Source organism: Ipomoea triloba, chromosome 14 (assembly GCF_003576645.1).
Source record: "Ipomoea triloba cultivar NCNSP0323 chromosome 14, ASM357664v1".
In the NCBI taxonomy this organism is placed as follows: Eukaryota; Viridiplantae; Streptophyta; class Magnoliopsida; order Solanales; family Convolvulaceae; genus Ipomoea; species Ipomoea triloba.
In genome coordinates this window covers 17301758-17315171 of record NC_044929.1, presented here as the reverse complement: position 1 = coordinate 17315171, position 13414 = coordinate 17301758, and the positions used below count along the sequence as shown (strand labels likewise).

Sequence of the window (13414 nt, the reverse complement as noted above, 5' to 3'; positions counted from 1 at the left end):
TTTTTTGGGGGGGGGGGGGGGGTGCTTTAAAGAATTTATTGTATTTAATATTTCCATTGTGTTTGTGTTTGAATTTCTTCTAATTTCCTGTGTGTTGTTTGTTCAAGACTGGGATTCAGGTCGAGGTGGACTTGGTGATGCTTTTGCATCAGGGAGCATGCAAAGGTATTGTTTTTCCCTTTTGTGCATACAACAAATTCCATTCCACTTTTCTGCCTTTTTTGACAGTTATTTACAGTTAAAATTTTACTTCCAACTTTCCAAATGAACAAATACGGAAAAAGGCCAAATAAGCTATTGAACTATTTGAGAAAATCCAATTGCACTCTTGAACTAGAAAAAAACTTAATATGAACATTTGAACTCTAAAAAAAGTACCTTTTTTACTGGTCAGTTTTACTTTTAGGTTACTGATTACTTGCTTTTGCAGATTATGTTTTCGTGGCTTGCACGTGTTTTTGCTTGCTTACACGGATGCCTTGTGTACTACATTGATGTTTTTAACATTTTGATTTTTATTTTAAATAAAATAAAATAAAAAGCATGTACTGGTGTGGCTGTGGACAGCCATGTTTGTCCAAAGCATGGCCATCCTTGGACAGCCCAAGGACTGATGAGGACAAAGTTGTCCTTGTCCCAGATTGCCATGGACAAGGACAAGTACAATCGTCTGTTTTGTCATCTTCCCAACCATGGATGAGGACCTTGGTCCTGTAATGTGTAATATATATGTGTGTGTGTGTGAGTCAACAAATAAAAAATTGTCACATCAGCCATAATATATACATATGGATGCCAACCCAGAGTTCTAATTGCTCCTTTTCTTTTTAGAGTTTGAGTGTTAATGTGAAGCTTTTTCTGGTTCAAGGGTGCAATTGAATTTTTCCAAATAGTCCAAGGGCATATTTGCCCTTCTCCCTAATTAATAATGTTTTATGCTGAGAAGCCTGTAGTTGGATAGCTATATTCAATATATTTCTAGAAAAACCTATTCTGATTCATTGATATGCCAGTTTGTATAGAGTGACCTTTTTATTTTCAGATGCAAATGCTTTCTTTGTGATACAAACAAATAGCACAATCATTTTTTACTAGGTGTTTGGCTGTGAATTTATGTGCTGTGTATTATTTTGCAGAGAAGGATTGAAGTCATATAAGCAGTTCATTCAGGAACTTGAGGATGATGTTTTGCCAGCTGAAGCTGAACGGAGGTCAGAGTGGGAGCAACTTATTGTTGTTGATGTTTCATTTTAACTTGTATGTGCCTTTTCTAAGTTATGGTTTCTTAGATAATTTCATGGACATATTTTCTATTTTATGCAGGTATCAAGAATACAAGGCAAGTTATATAGAGGCTCAGAAACGATCTTATTTTGATGCACATAAAGATGAAGATTGGTAACTGTTAATTCACCTTATCATACTTCTTTTTTAGTTTTTTGTTCAGCTTTTCATGATAATTACTTGTATTCTCAGGTTAAAGGACAAATATCATCCTACAAACCTTGTGACTGTTATAGAAAGGTTTGTTGTGTTTTATTTTGGTCAGGAATTTGCTTGTAAACTGAAGTCAGTCCTCTATGTGCGGACAGTGGTTTCCATTTTAATTGCTTCCTATTGTAATATTTATTCTCTTTCTTTCTTTCTTTCTTTCTTTCTTTCTGTGGCCTTAATAGGAGGAATGAGCAAGCACGGAAGTTGGCAAAAGATTTCCTACTTGATCTGCAAAGTGGAACATTGGATTTGTATGACATGTCTTTGTCCTTAGTTTGTTTATCTGTTTAGTGTTGATTTTGTTACTAAACACTAATCTTTCTGCATGTGAAATAGAGGTCCTGGTGTTACCCCTACTTCAAACAAATCAGGACAGTCTAGTGAGCCAAATTCTGATGATGAAGCAGATGGCAGTGATAAAAGAAGACGGTTTGGTAGGGGGTCAGCTAAAGACACTGAACTATCAGCTGCTCCAAAGGCTCACCCAGTGAGTTCTGAGCCCAGACGCATTCATACTGATGTTGAACAGGCACAGGCACTGGTTAGAAAGCTTGATGCAGAGAAGGGAATCGAAAATAACATACTATCTCGGTCTGATAATGAAAGAGGGAACAGAGATAAGTCTCATGGTGGTTCCTCAGGCCCTGTTATTATTGTAAGGGGCTTAACTTCAGTTAAAGGTCTTGAGGGGATTGAACTGCTGGATACCCTTCTCACCTATCTCTGGCGCATTCATGGGGTGGATTACTATGGTATGACTGAAACAAATGAAGCTAAGGGCCTCAGACATGTAAGAGTTGATGGGAAGACTTCTGATGCATCAAACAATGGGGCTGATTGGGAAACTAAACTAGACTCACATTGGCAAGAGAGGCTGAAGGGACAGGATCCCCTGGAGATAATGACAGCAAAAGAGAAGATCGATGCGGCTGCTGTTGAAGGTTTAGACCCATATGTCCGAAAAATTAGAGATGAGAAATATGGATGGAAGTATGGTTGTGGAGCCAAGGGTTGCACTAAACTTTTTCATGCTGCTGAGTTTGTTCATAAACACTTGAAGTTGAAACATCCGGAATTGGTGTTGGAGCTGACTTCTAAAGTGCGTGATGATTTATACTTTGAGAATTATATGAGGTAAGGGTAGGAACTTTTATCATTTTATCCTTATCTCTTATTATTTTCATCACAAAACTGACTAAATTTCAACCATTCCAGTGATGAAAATGCACCTGGTGGGACTCCTGTGATGCTGCCTTCTCTGCCGGTATGTTGTGCATAGAATGTATCAACACTTTGCTTTATGCCATACATATTTCATATTAAGAGATTAATCATTTGCTCATGGGTAACATTGGGATCTGTTTTTCTTGCTGCTGCATGCTTGTTTATTGATATTTGATAGACATTTTCCTCCTTGTAATCTATCTGTGATCTATGTGATTCTGCCTTTTTAAAAGCTCGCTTAGATCTTGATAAATTGATGCATAGTTACATTATTATTTTATTTTTTGGGGTAGTGATAATGTCTGTGTTTATCTGTCATCATTTTATGTTATGTTGAACTGCTTGAACTGTGTAGAAAGAGAAGCCACAGAGACGCAGACCTGGTTTAGATGGCCGACTGAAGGACGACAGAGGTGGCCGCAGAGATCGCATTGGTGAAAGATTTGATAGGGCTGACAACTCACAATTGGCAGATTTCCAGTCCAAAGATGGAGGTAATCCTGATGAACAAATGTTTGATACCTTTGGTGGACAAGGGATTCATGTTGCTGGTTTCCCTTCTGACATAGTTCCTCCACCCGTGCTGATGCCTGTTCCTGGGGCTGGGTAATTTTAAATCTCTTCTTCTCGCATTTTAGTAAAATATGGTTTTCTTAAATTCGTTTTGATGTCTATGTTATAATTATTTATAATAACTTGTCATTTTAGTCCATTGGGGCCTTTTGTTCCTGCACCTCCGGAAGTTGCAATGCAAATGTTGCGAGAACAAGGTGGCCCTGCTTCTTTTGAAGGTGGTAGAAATGGCAGGTCAGGGGCACAAATAAGTGGGCCAGCCCCAATCATTGCTTTACCTCCTACACTTCGACAGGATCCTAGGCGCTTAAGAAGGTAAGCTTGTGTTTTTAAGTGTTTGCTTTTATGATGATTGCATGTTACTATATCAGTTTTAAATGCAGTTTTCTATTTACATTGCATAAGGTGTGTTTGTTTGACATTTGGCATGTATTTGTTGCACATCTGACCAAAGTTATTGGTGATGTTTCAAGGTCCCAATTTACCTAAGATGGGCCGGGGGTTGGGTGGGGAGGGGAGGGGGTGGAATATATTTAGCAAGATAGGAACAAGCAATAAAGAATTGTAGAAAGCAATGCAATCACTTAGATATAGCAATCAAGCAATGCAATAATGAAATGGAATTCTAAAGGGCAACATTATGACATGCATTTTATAGTTGTTTGCACTTCAAAAGGTCCAATCTACCCAAGGGCCATCCCCTTTATGAAGGCCAATACTATCTAGAACAAACAACTGCCATTTGGCCTTTGCTATGTTTCTATGTAGGCTGGGGTTTAGTATTTGATATTGGTTCTATGGTGCATCCTGTTGGAGGGAGGAGGAAGAAGGCGAGAGGGCTGTCTAGAATAGAAGAACCTGTTGTCATTAACTGTATTTTGCAATAAAAGTCTAGCAGTATTTATGGACTCAGCTAGTGATTTTGGTCTGGTGTGCTCTACATCAATATGAAGGAGCTCATCCAGTCCATCAACTCAGATTGTATTAGCATGAGCGAGTTGGAGCTGGAAATCTGAGATATATTCATTGATGTGGCGGCCTCATTGCTTCCAATTGACTAGTTCTCCTAGAGGATTTATGCTTTGTGGTGGCCCAAAATGGAGTTTGCAGGGTTCTTTAAAAACTCCCCATGATATCAATGGTTTGTCTTGGAGGATTTGGTAGTAACAAAGTTGCGCTTCTCCTATCATATTGAATACTACCATATTCACCTTATCTTGATTCGGAGTGCGAGAGTTGCAAAGATATAATTCACAAAGATGAAGCCAAATGAATGGGTCTTCCTGTCTTGAGAATTGTTGAAAATCCATTTTGGTGAAGTGGGATTGAAAACTTATCATTGTCATTGAGGTTTGCCTTTGTGTGTTAGATTGCTGGTGTAGTAGCCAAAGTCACATTATCTTGATTTGGAGTGTAAGAGTTGCGAAATATTATTTGCAATGATGAAGCCAAATTAACGAGTCTTCCTATCCCGAGAATTGTGGAAAATCCATTTTGGTGAAGCAATATTGGAAAACATTATCGGCCTTTGTCTTTGTGTGCTAGATTGCTGGTGTAGTAGCTGCTGGGTTTTTGCCGTGGTCTTGGAGGAGTAGTGCCATAACCTTTTTCAATTCTTTTATCGCTTCGGTTAATGATTTGATATGGGGGTGGTCTGCAATATTTATTGCCCATGACGCCAGCAACAGAACTAACATAATACCAAACGTCATAGGCTATGCAACTGGAGGAAGATTAAAGTTGTAAAAGAAATACTAAGATGCTGGTTGGGTTTTATTGAGATCCCAAACTCTCTAACTCTTTTTATGAAAAATATTGCTTGCCTGCTAATACATTGTTTCCTCATTTTATAATTAGAGAATACAATGCTTCCCATGCATACCAGGGTTGGGAATCCTTCTAAATCTCAAACTACTAGCTATCCAAAAACTACTTTAAGTAAACTACTAAATAATAAAGACTAACTAATAATATAATTAAATAATAATAGAACAAAATACTAAAGCTTTCTCTAGCTGCGGTCTCTTTACTTCCATGACATCCATTGGTAAGCAAGTCCCCAGAATGTGCATCATATAGATGGGAAATGGAGAGAATGAAGGCTTGAAGAGTTTTGTTTTGTAATTGGGGATATAAACTAGCTGTTTGACAGAATAAGGCACAGGTTTGGTGTATGGGTTTCGCTGAAATATCTGCCAGACATGTTCTGCAGCACAATTAGGCTTGAAAAATCTTCTTAATTTTACGACTTTTGACTCAAAAATCATCTTGGCATTTTTGTAAAAACATTTTGGTAGACTTATTGAGCTTAACATTAATAAATATTAATGGCCTGTTTAGTAATTGAAAAATGTTCTCCTTTTCCCACAATTTTCATTGTGCACAATGGGCCGAAGATTCTTCACTTGGATTGCCAGTAACCTTTCATGCTAAACCAAAGTATGAGTTACAATATTTGGTACATCAACACCAATAACATTAATCACTTAAGAGTTTGTGCTAACAATATTTCACTCTGGATGATGATAAAACAATGACCTAGATGATTTAATATTTGATTCTTCTGCCACCCAGAGCAGAATTAATTTAAGTTTTATTGAGGTCCAAGTGTCTATTATGCTACATGTAGATGTAGATTTAGTGTTTACCAAACATCATTTTACTAAATTGGGATGCCAGAGTTGTAGGTTCTACACTTAAAGGGAATCTAGAATCTCACAATTAAAGTTGTACCACTTCAATTCAGTGGGGAGGGTGTTTCCACTATTATTTTAGACAAAATGCTTCATCTAGTATTTGTTATAAAGTCTGGCCCTGCTAGTTATGCTGAAATTAAATGTAGAGTTAAATTTATTCTGTTTAATGAATAATCTAGCGTATTCAGTTGCATGCAGTATTGAGCTTAGTAAGCTTGTGAAGAGGTAACTCTTCTATTTTATCTTAGATCAAAAAGATGAGTAACAACAATAGATTGGCAGGGATAGTTTTATCAGTGATTAGAGACTTCTTTCCCATTCAGGCTTTTAGAAGTCTTGCCAATTCCATTGTTGGACATACTGGCAAAGCATTAATATTTCAGCAATTGACCAAGTAAAATCTGTGAAATGGAGGTGCTAATGATTCTAATATCTTGGCTTGTAATTACCAATTTTTTAGACTCCGACATAGGCAAATGCCAATTTTTGGTTTTATGGTTGGTGGTTGTACTAACCTGCAGTTTGACATTTTGTAGCTATCAAGATCTTGATGCACCTGAAGATGAAGTCACTGTGATAGATTACCGCAGTTTGTAGATTGAGAAATGGTAAAAATAGGGACTTTCTTCGAGTTGGCAAGCACTGAACTGCTTTGATTTGCATGAAGTGATCCAATTACTGCCAGATGTGATGTTTGTCTGGAAGATTGATTTGGCTGCTTAGCTGCTTCTTGATGCTCTATAATGCGTCCATTAGAGATATTTTTCAGCTTCACAAACATGTGGTGGTGATTTAGAAACTTAACATTTGTTCCCGACTTGTGGTGGCCAATTGGAGATGTACTCAGGTGAATATGGGGCGGGAGAAAATGAAAGAGCGGATTAAGATGTGGTGCTGTAGAAATTATTTCCCAACTAATAGTTTCTAGAGGGATGTGATCTGTAATATTATTAATCATTGATGGAAATGAGAGATTAATGTTTAATTTGAGAGCATTTTTTTTTTTTAATGATATGAATAGGGAGTGGGAGGGTGAGTTTATAGATGGGAGTTGTGCCACATTTGTTTCTTGTTGATGCAGGGAAGGTCAGGGCAGTGTGTCCCCTGTTGTAGAATTGTTTCAGCAAATTGTTTGGTCTAAGGTATGAGACAGTACATCCAATTTTGTTAAATGCATGCAGGATAATGACGACTTTTGCTTTGCACAACAATTTTTTTTAATCAAGTTTTCTTCCTATGCATTTTTCTTTTTTAGCTTTACATCTATATCATATATTTATAATTTATTGAATTGGTCACTTGGTAATCCTAATTCCTAATAGGGTGTTGTTAATTTGAACTGAACTGAATTAATTGATTTTTGGTACAAGATTCAAATAGGTCTATCTATTACTCACAAGTGATCAATTAACACTTTGGACTAAAATAAGATATAATCTGACACAGAAACTCCTAAAAATTTCACTTGGGATTTTTACAGGTTTTCCTCCAATTGTGATGATTTGGAATCCAGTTAAGATGATGTCACCGGACAAATTAAATTTATTGTTAATTCATAAATTTTAAATTAAAACTAATGACTGATTTACTCTAAAATACAAAAATCCCAAATTGGGTTCTGAAATTCGTAACTCCTAATCCACGATTGGATCCCCAAAATGTAGCTTTTGAATGATTGCAAGGCGGAAAGTTGCTTGCCGAGATCAGAGCATTAGAATGATTGCAAGGCGGAAAGTTGCTTGCCGAGATCAGAGCATTAGGAAAGAACGGTGGCTAGTTTGAGATCTATGGCATGGTCGGTAGGTGATGCACTCTTAGAGAAGACGAATCATGGTTTCCACATCAGTGAGCTTGCGCACGTGCTTCAATGCCTCTTTGAGTCTTGAAATTCAATGATAAATTCGCTGTGGACTTGCTTCAATGCCTCTTTGAGTCTTGAAAATCAATGATAAATTCGCTGTGGATGAATCTTCGCAGGTGCCATTTCCGGTAGGAAAAACTAAGGGCATGTTTGGTTGGCAGGAACTGTTTTTCCATGGGAAGTGAGTTCCTACAACTCAAAGAAATTGCTCACTTCCCATGTTTGGTTGATTGGAACTTATATTCCAATGGAAAAGCACTTCTTCATTTGACAGGAAAACAAAATCAGAGGTAGACCCTTAGATTTTATTTTCCATTGCTGTTGGGAACAAAAGTTGATCTGGCAAGACCATTTTGCCCTTCTGTTTTCTTCATCCTCTTCCCATTACTTCTTCCTCCCTGTCAAAGTTTAGAAATTGGAAAGCCAGCACACCAACACTGTGTATGTTCACCAATTCAATTCCAAACATTTTATGTATGAAATCAAGTATAATCAAACATTTTATGTTCACCAACACTGTGTTTGGAAACTCGCAAGTCGCCGCCGGCTGCCTCCGCCTCGCCGCCTCTGTCCTCACTGCATCCGCCTCTCCAGTCGCCGCCTTAGCTCCGTGCCTCCGCATCTCCGCTTCTGCCATTGCCGCGCCTCCGCCTCCTCCGCATTGCTAGTCGCCGCGCTCACCGCCTCTGTTCTCTTGCTCTGCTGCTGCTTCAACTGCTTCGACCAAAGATTGGATTTGAGGGAAAAATGAAGAAACCTAATTGTATTATCATTATTGGGCCCAAATTGAAATAAGAATAATCTGGGTTGTTGGTTAAACATGTGATTTACTGGTTTAGGACGATGATGACGATGATGACGACGATGACGACGATGATGACCACGACGATGATGATGATGATGACGACGATGATGATGATGATGATGATGATGATGATGATGATGATGACGATGATGACGATGACGATGATGACGACGATGACGATGATGACGATGACGATGATGACGATGATGACGATGACTATGACGATGATGATGATGATGATGAGGATGAGGATGAGGATGACGATGACGATGACGATGATGATGATGATGATGATGATGATGATGATGATGATGATAAATCCAACCAAACAACATAATTTATCTTCCCAGCAACTTCTTTTCCACCAACCAAAACAACAGAATTTATCTTCCTGGTAACTACTTTTCAACGGAATTCCACTTCCACTTCCCTTCAAATATTTTCTGCGAACCAAACGAGCCCTAATATCAATCAAGTTTGCAGTCTTTCAATAGTCGCTACTAATATCAGGAAGAGTAAATTGTCATGACTATAGGGGTCCTGTTAAGTGTTAGGGTGTGTTTGGTAACCCGTAAAATGACTTCCGGAAAATGTTTTTCGAGTTTTCTGTGTTTGGCAACGTCCGGAAAATGTGGTCAACGGAAAATGTTTTTCGTTGACCAAGGAAAATCAGTTCATTTTTTCTGTAAGTCATTTTACGGAATCGCCAGAATAGCTGTTTCGCATGTTTTCGACCAAAACCAAGCCATATCACCAATGACCATGGACCAAGGAGGTGGGGAAACCGCCGAAAACCTTTGCTACATTTTTTTTAAAATTTTTTTAAATTTTAAAATTTTTTTTATAAATTCTATTTTTTTTATTAAATACCATTATTTTAATAATTATTATAATTTTTTATATTTTAAATAAAACAATTACAATGTTTAATTATACAATTCTATCCATTTTCCAGAAAACGAACCAAACACACAAAGATAGTTTTCCATAATACATCCAAACGCTGGAAATAAAACTGTTTTCCGGAAAATGACTCATTTTCCAAAAAAACATTTTCCAGAGAAGTCATTTTCCTGCTTTCCAAACGGATCCTTAATTGCAATTCACGACTTTCAAACCTGTTAATTTAATATCTTAACTATTCAATTTTTATCAATCTTACCGGAAAAAAGTAAAGGATAAAATAATGAGGGTATTTTAGTCATTACACGTCTCTTTTCTTCTTCTCCTGCAAATCCATGGCGAGATGACGCAACTCTAATGAGATTATTCACCAGCCCATGTTAATGGCGAAATAATCAACAGAGTAAAAAACAAAACCCCCCATCTGTCTGCCATGGCTTTCTCCGCCTTGAAATGGACCTTGCCGTCGCCAGCATACACCTCCACCACCAACGGCAAGGCAGAGGAGGAGCCCCCTTCAAGGTTCATAACGATTTCCCCCACAGACCCTTTCATCCACCGCTCCAGCTTTGCCGGATTCATGTCCATCCTCGGCTGATTCGAACCCCGTGAATGAGTTGGCGGCTGCACGGAGGAGATACCGCGAAAACATGGTGGTGGCTACAACAGCGCTGGCTTTCCTCGCCGGAGACCACGAGCACTACGAGGAAATGTTGGATTCCGTCGATTTCTTCTGTATCATCGCCTTGTGTTGTGCTTCATGGATGGATGAAAATAAACAAAAGGCAATGGAGTAAAAAGAGGCACAAAATTAACAAAAGGCTAAGTACTAAATTAACAGTAAAAAAGCTAAATCATTGAAAAATTTGAAGATTCGTCGGGGAAGAAAGCAAAGAGAGGTAAAATGACTAAAATACCCTCATTATTTTACCCTTTACTGTTATTCGGTAATGAAATTATGTAATGCAGATATCCAAAATAATTTGAAACAATTTAAAGTGCCAAGATAAGTACACAGCTGGATTTGTTAACGTAGTTGGAGAACTCCTCCTAATCTGCGGGGCCACGCCCAAAACTTTTTCACTAAAGTTCAACCCGATGGTTTTTACAATTACAAGGTTCAATGAATTACAAAACTAGATCTACCACCTATTTAAACATTAACCTTATAAAACAACTCTGTGAAAAAGTTACACGTACAGTTTGAACTAATTCTACCAATTAAACAAACTGTAACCAACCTGGATTTTAAAACAGCTTGTACTGATATTACTTGGAGCTAACTTCTCCAGATTGTACACCAATCTTTTCCTGTAACTGAAGTTTCTTCGCAGCACCTTTCAGGCTATATATATATATATATATATATATATATATATATATATATATATATGTATTCAACTGTTACTAAAACTTCGATTTGTGCATTGTGTGACGTCCTATTTATAATGTTAGATCCACAGTATTAAGAACTTGAAATTCGGACGCATGAATCCATGACGCCATGATCTCATCCATTTTTTCTTCTTGTTGCGCCACATGTAAGCCAAACATTAATTCCATATTCTTCATATTTCCACTCTTCACACTTACACAAATGTGCATGCATTTTCCATACACACCACACGTACAAAATATTGCATGCATGCATTTCCCATATATTGTATTTATATTTTATATCCTAGGTTTGTGTTTGATAATACATGCCAATCCACTTGCATCATTAATATACTAACAATCTCCCCCTTTGGCATAGGATGATCAAACACATACGTTGTAGTACTCCCCCTCAAAAAATAGTTCTCCCCCTCATTATATGGTTCTCCCCCTTTTGAGAAATCATAGCAAAAGGCAATAACGTAATCAGTAGAAAGCACAGATGAGTGCATATAACCAACCAATAACATGTAATAAATAGAATGTAGATTGGTCCGGGAATATGAGAGAGGCGTAGTAGGGATGAGACTATAGCATTGAATCGCACTGGAAAGCTTTCACACCAGAAAACTCAAAGGTCCTTTGGAGCCTAAGAAATACTGGGTAGCCCTCTTCCAGTGAGGCATACTAAATATACACTAGAAAGCTTTCACGCCGGGCTGTTCTAAGGATCTTTTCGAACCAAAGCAGTCACCGGGTAGCCATCTTCTAGGTATGCAGGTTCTGGGAATACATAAGCAATAATGTAACAACCAGAACTTTGTAGGAGGTAAACTGAGTGGCGATAGTTACAAAATAGCCAATATGACTAATAGCAGGCAATTTTTTATTGAGAATATGGAAAAATTAAGTAGAAACAGGCTCCAAGGAATATGAGCAGAGTGCAACCGAACGAATCTACACACTAATAATCACATGCACTAGATGAATTATTTGCAAACATCAATGCTACTACTAAAGAATGATATTACCGTGAGGCCGATTGATTAGGAGTGCGGGGACTGCTCCCTTGAAGAACTGGCAGACTCGGAAGTAACAACGTTGTCATCCGGAGATCGGTCAACACGTCCTTGTTGGTCCCAAGGGGATGGGGTACAAGTCTAGAGGGGGGGGGGTGAATAGACTTGTATAAGATTTTGCAAATCTTTTCGACCTCTCGTGTGTATTGAACTTAGGATGTTTAGGTTTGATACCTCACGAGGTGAAGACAAAGTTTTATGCGCAGCGGAAATGTTATCCCCTTTTTGTTAGCACGAGTTTGAGTTAGTTCGAGAGGTGTGTTTATATGTAGTGCAATCGAGAGGTTAGCGAGAGATAAAAGCAGTAAGTAAATGCAAGAGAGATTTTTAAGTGGTTCGGCCAACCCGCCTACGTCCACTCTTCTTCCAGAAACTCCCTGGAAGGATTGCACTAAAAACTTCCCTTTTTAGTACAATATCGAGCGCTTGAGCTTTGATCACGAAGCCCGCCTCAAGCCTCAGGTTTTTCGCCCCGCTTCTTGTTACTCCACCTCTCGAGCACTTGACCTTTGATCACCAAGCCCGCGTCAAGCCTCAGGATCTTCACAAGACAGCTCCCAGGTTACTCCGCCTCTCCAAGGTCTTTCTCCCCGCTTCCAGCTACTCCACCTCTCGAGCACTTGACCTTTGATCACCAAGCCCGCGTCAAGCCTCAGGTTTCTTTCACTCGGACAGCTGCCAGGTTACTCCACCTCTCTTGCTTAATCCAAAGCAAGGTGTTTTTGGTTGTCACAGTTGAATGTAACAGACTCCAATCTGACCACAAGCTATCGTTGAATCAACTTCGATGTAGAGCAGCTTCGGTCACCTTCTGGATGTATAACAGTTTAAGCTTTGTAACTCTCTTGAACACTTAGATGTGTTTTCTCACTGTTTTGAATATCAGGATGATATTCCAAGTTAAGCACTTGCACTTGAACGTTTTAGACAGACACCTCTTAAGAATTTCGAACTTGTTTACCCCGAACTTTTTAACTCCTTCTCTTTTTTTCATTTTTTGCTTCTGTGTCTTTACGTCCTTATATATGAGAGTAGAGGAATAATTCCGTTGGAGGGAAAATTATTCCGTTTGAAATTTGTCTCCCATGCTGATCATGGGTCTTGCATATTTTCAGCATATTTCATGGAATGGTGATCTTGTAACTTGAACCTCTTTGTCTTGTAGTGAATATTCCATAGTTCACTTTCTTGAGTCCATGCTCCACTTTCGTCTTTTGGTAAAATTTACTCTTTTTATATTCACATTATTCCTTGTTTGTAGGGAATCAGACCACTTCAGCATTGGTGCACCTTTTGACCGTTTGTGGTGGAAATCTGACGTGTCATCCATTTCCGCCCATTTTGAAATCTTCACGTTCGGCACCTCTTCATTATTCCATCTCCATGATATTCTTCTTCTCCA

At 38.4% G+C, this 13414-nt stretch overlaps 1 protein-coding gene across 1 annotated transcript in view; it reads left to right on the top strand.

The window, feature by feature from the left end:
* LOC116004509 (serrate RNA effector molecule-like) overlaps positions 1–7212 on the top strand; it is a 16886-nt gene extending 9674 nt beyond the window's left edge. The window contains exons 3-12 of the mRNA XM_031244586.1: positions 108–165; positions 1137–1211; positions 1324–1398; positions 1477–1524; positions 1677–1745; positions 1831–2628; positions 2710–2758; positions 3074–3324; positions 3427–3606; positions 6524–7212. Of these exons, the coding sequence (XP_031100446.1) occupies positions 108–165; positions 1137–1211; positions 1324–1398; positions 1477–1524; positions 1677–1745; positions 1831–2628; positions 2710–2758; positions 3074–3324; positions 3427–3606; positions 6524–6584 (1664 nt within the window). The 3' untranslated portion in view covers positions 6585–7212. The remainder of the gene's footprint in view (positions 1–107; positions 166–1136; positions 1212–1323; positions 1399–1476; positions 1525–1676; positions 1746–1830; positions 2629–2709; positions 2759–3073; positions 3325–3426; positions 3607–6523) is intronic.
* Positions 7213–13414: the final 6202 nt, after the last annotated feature.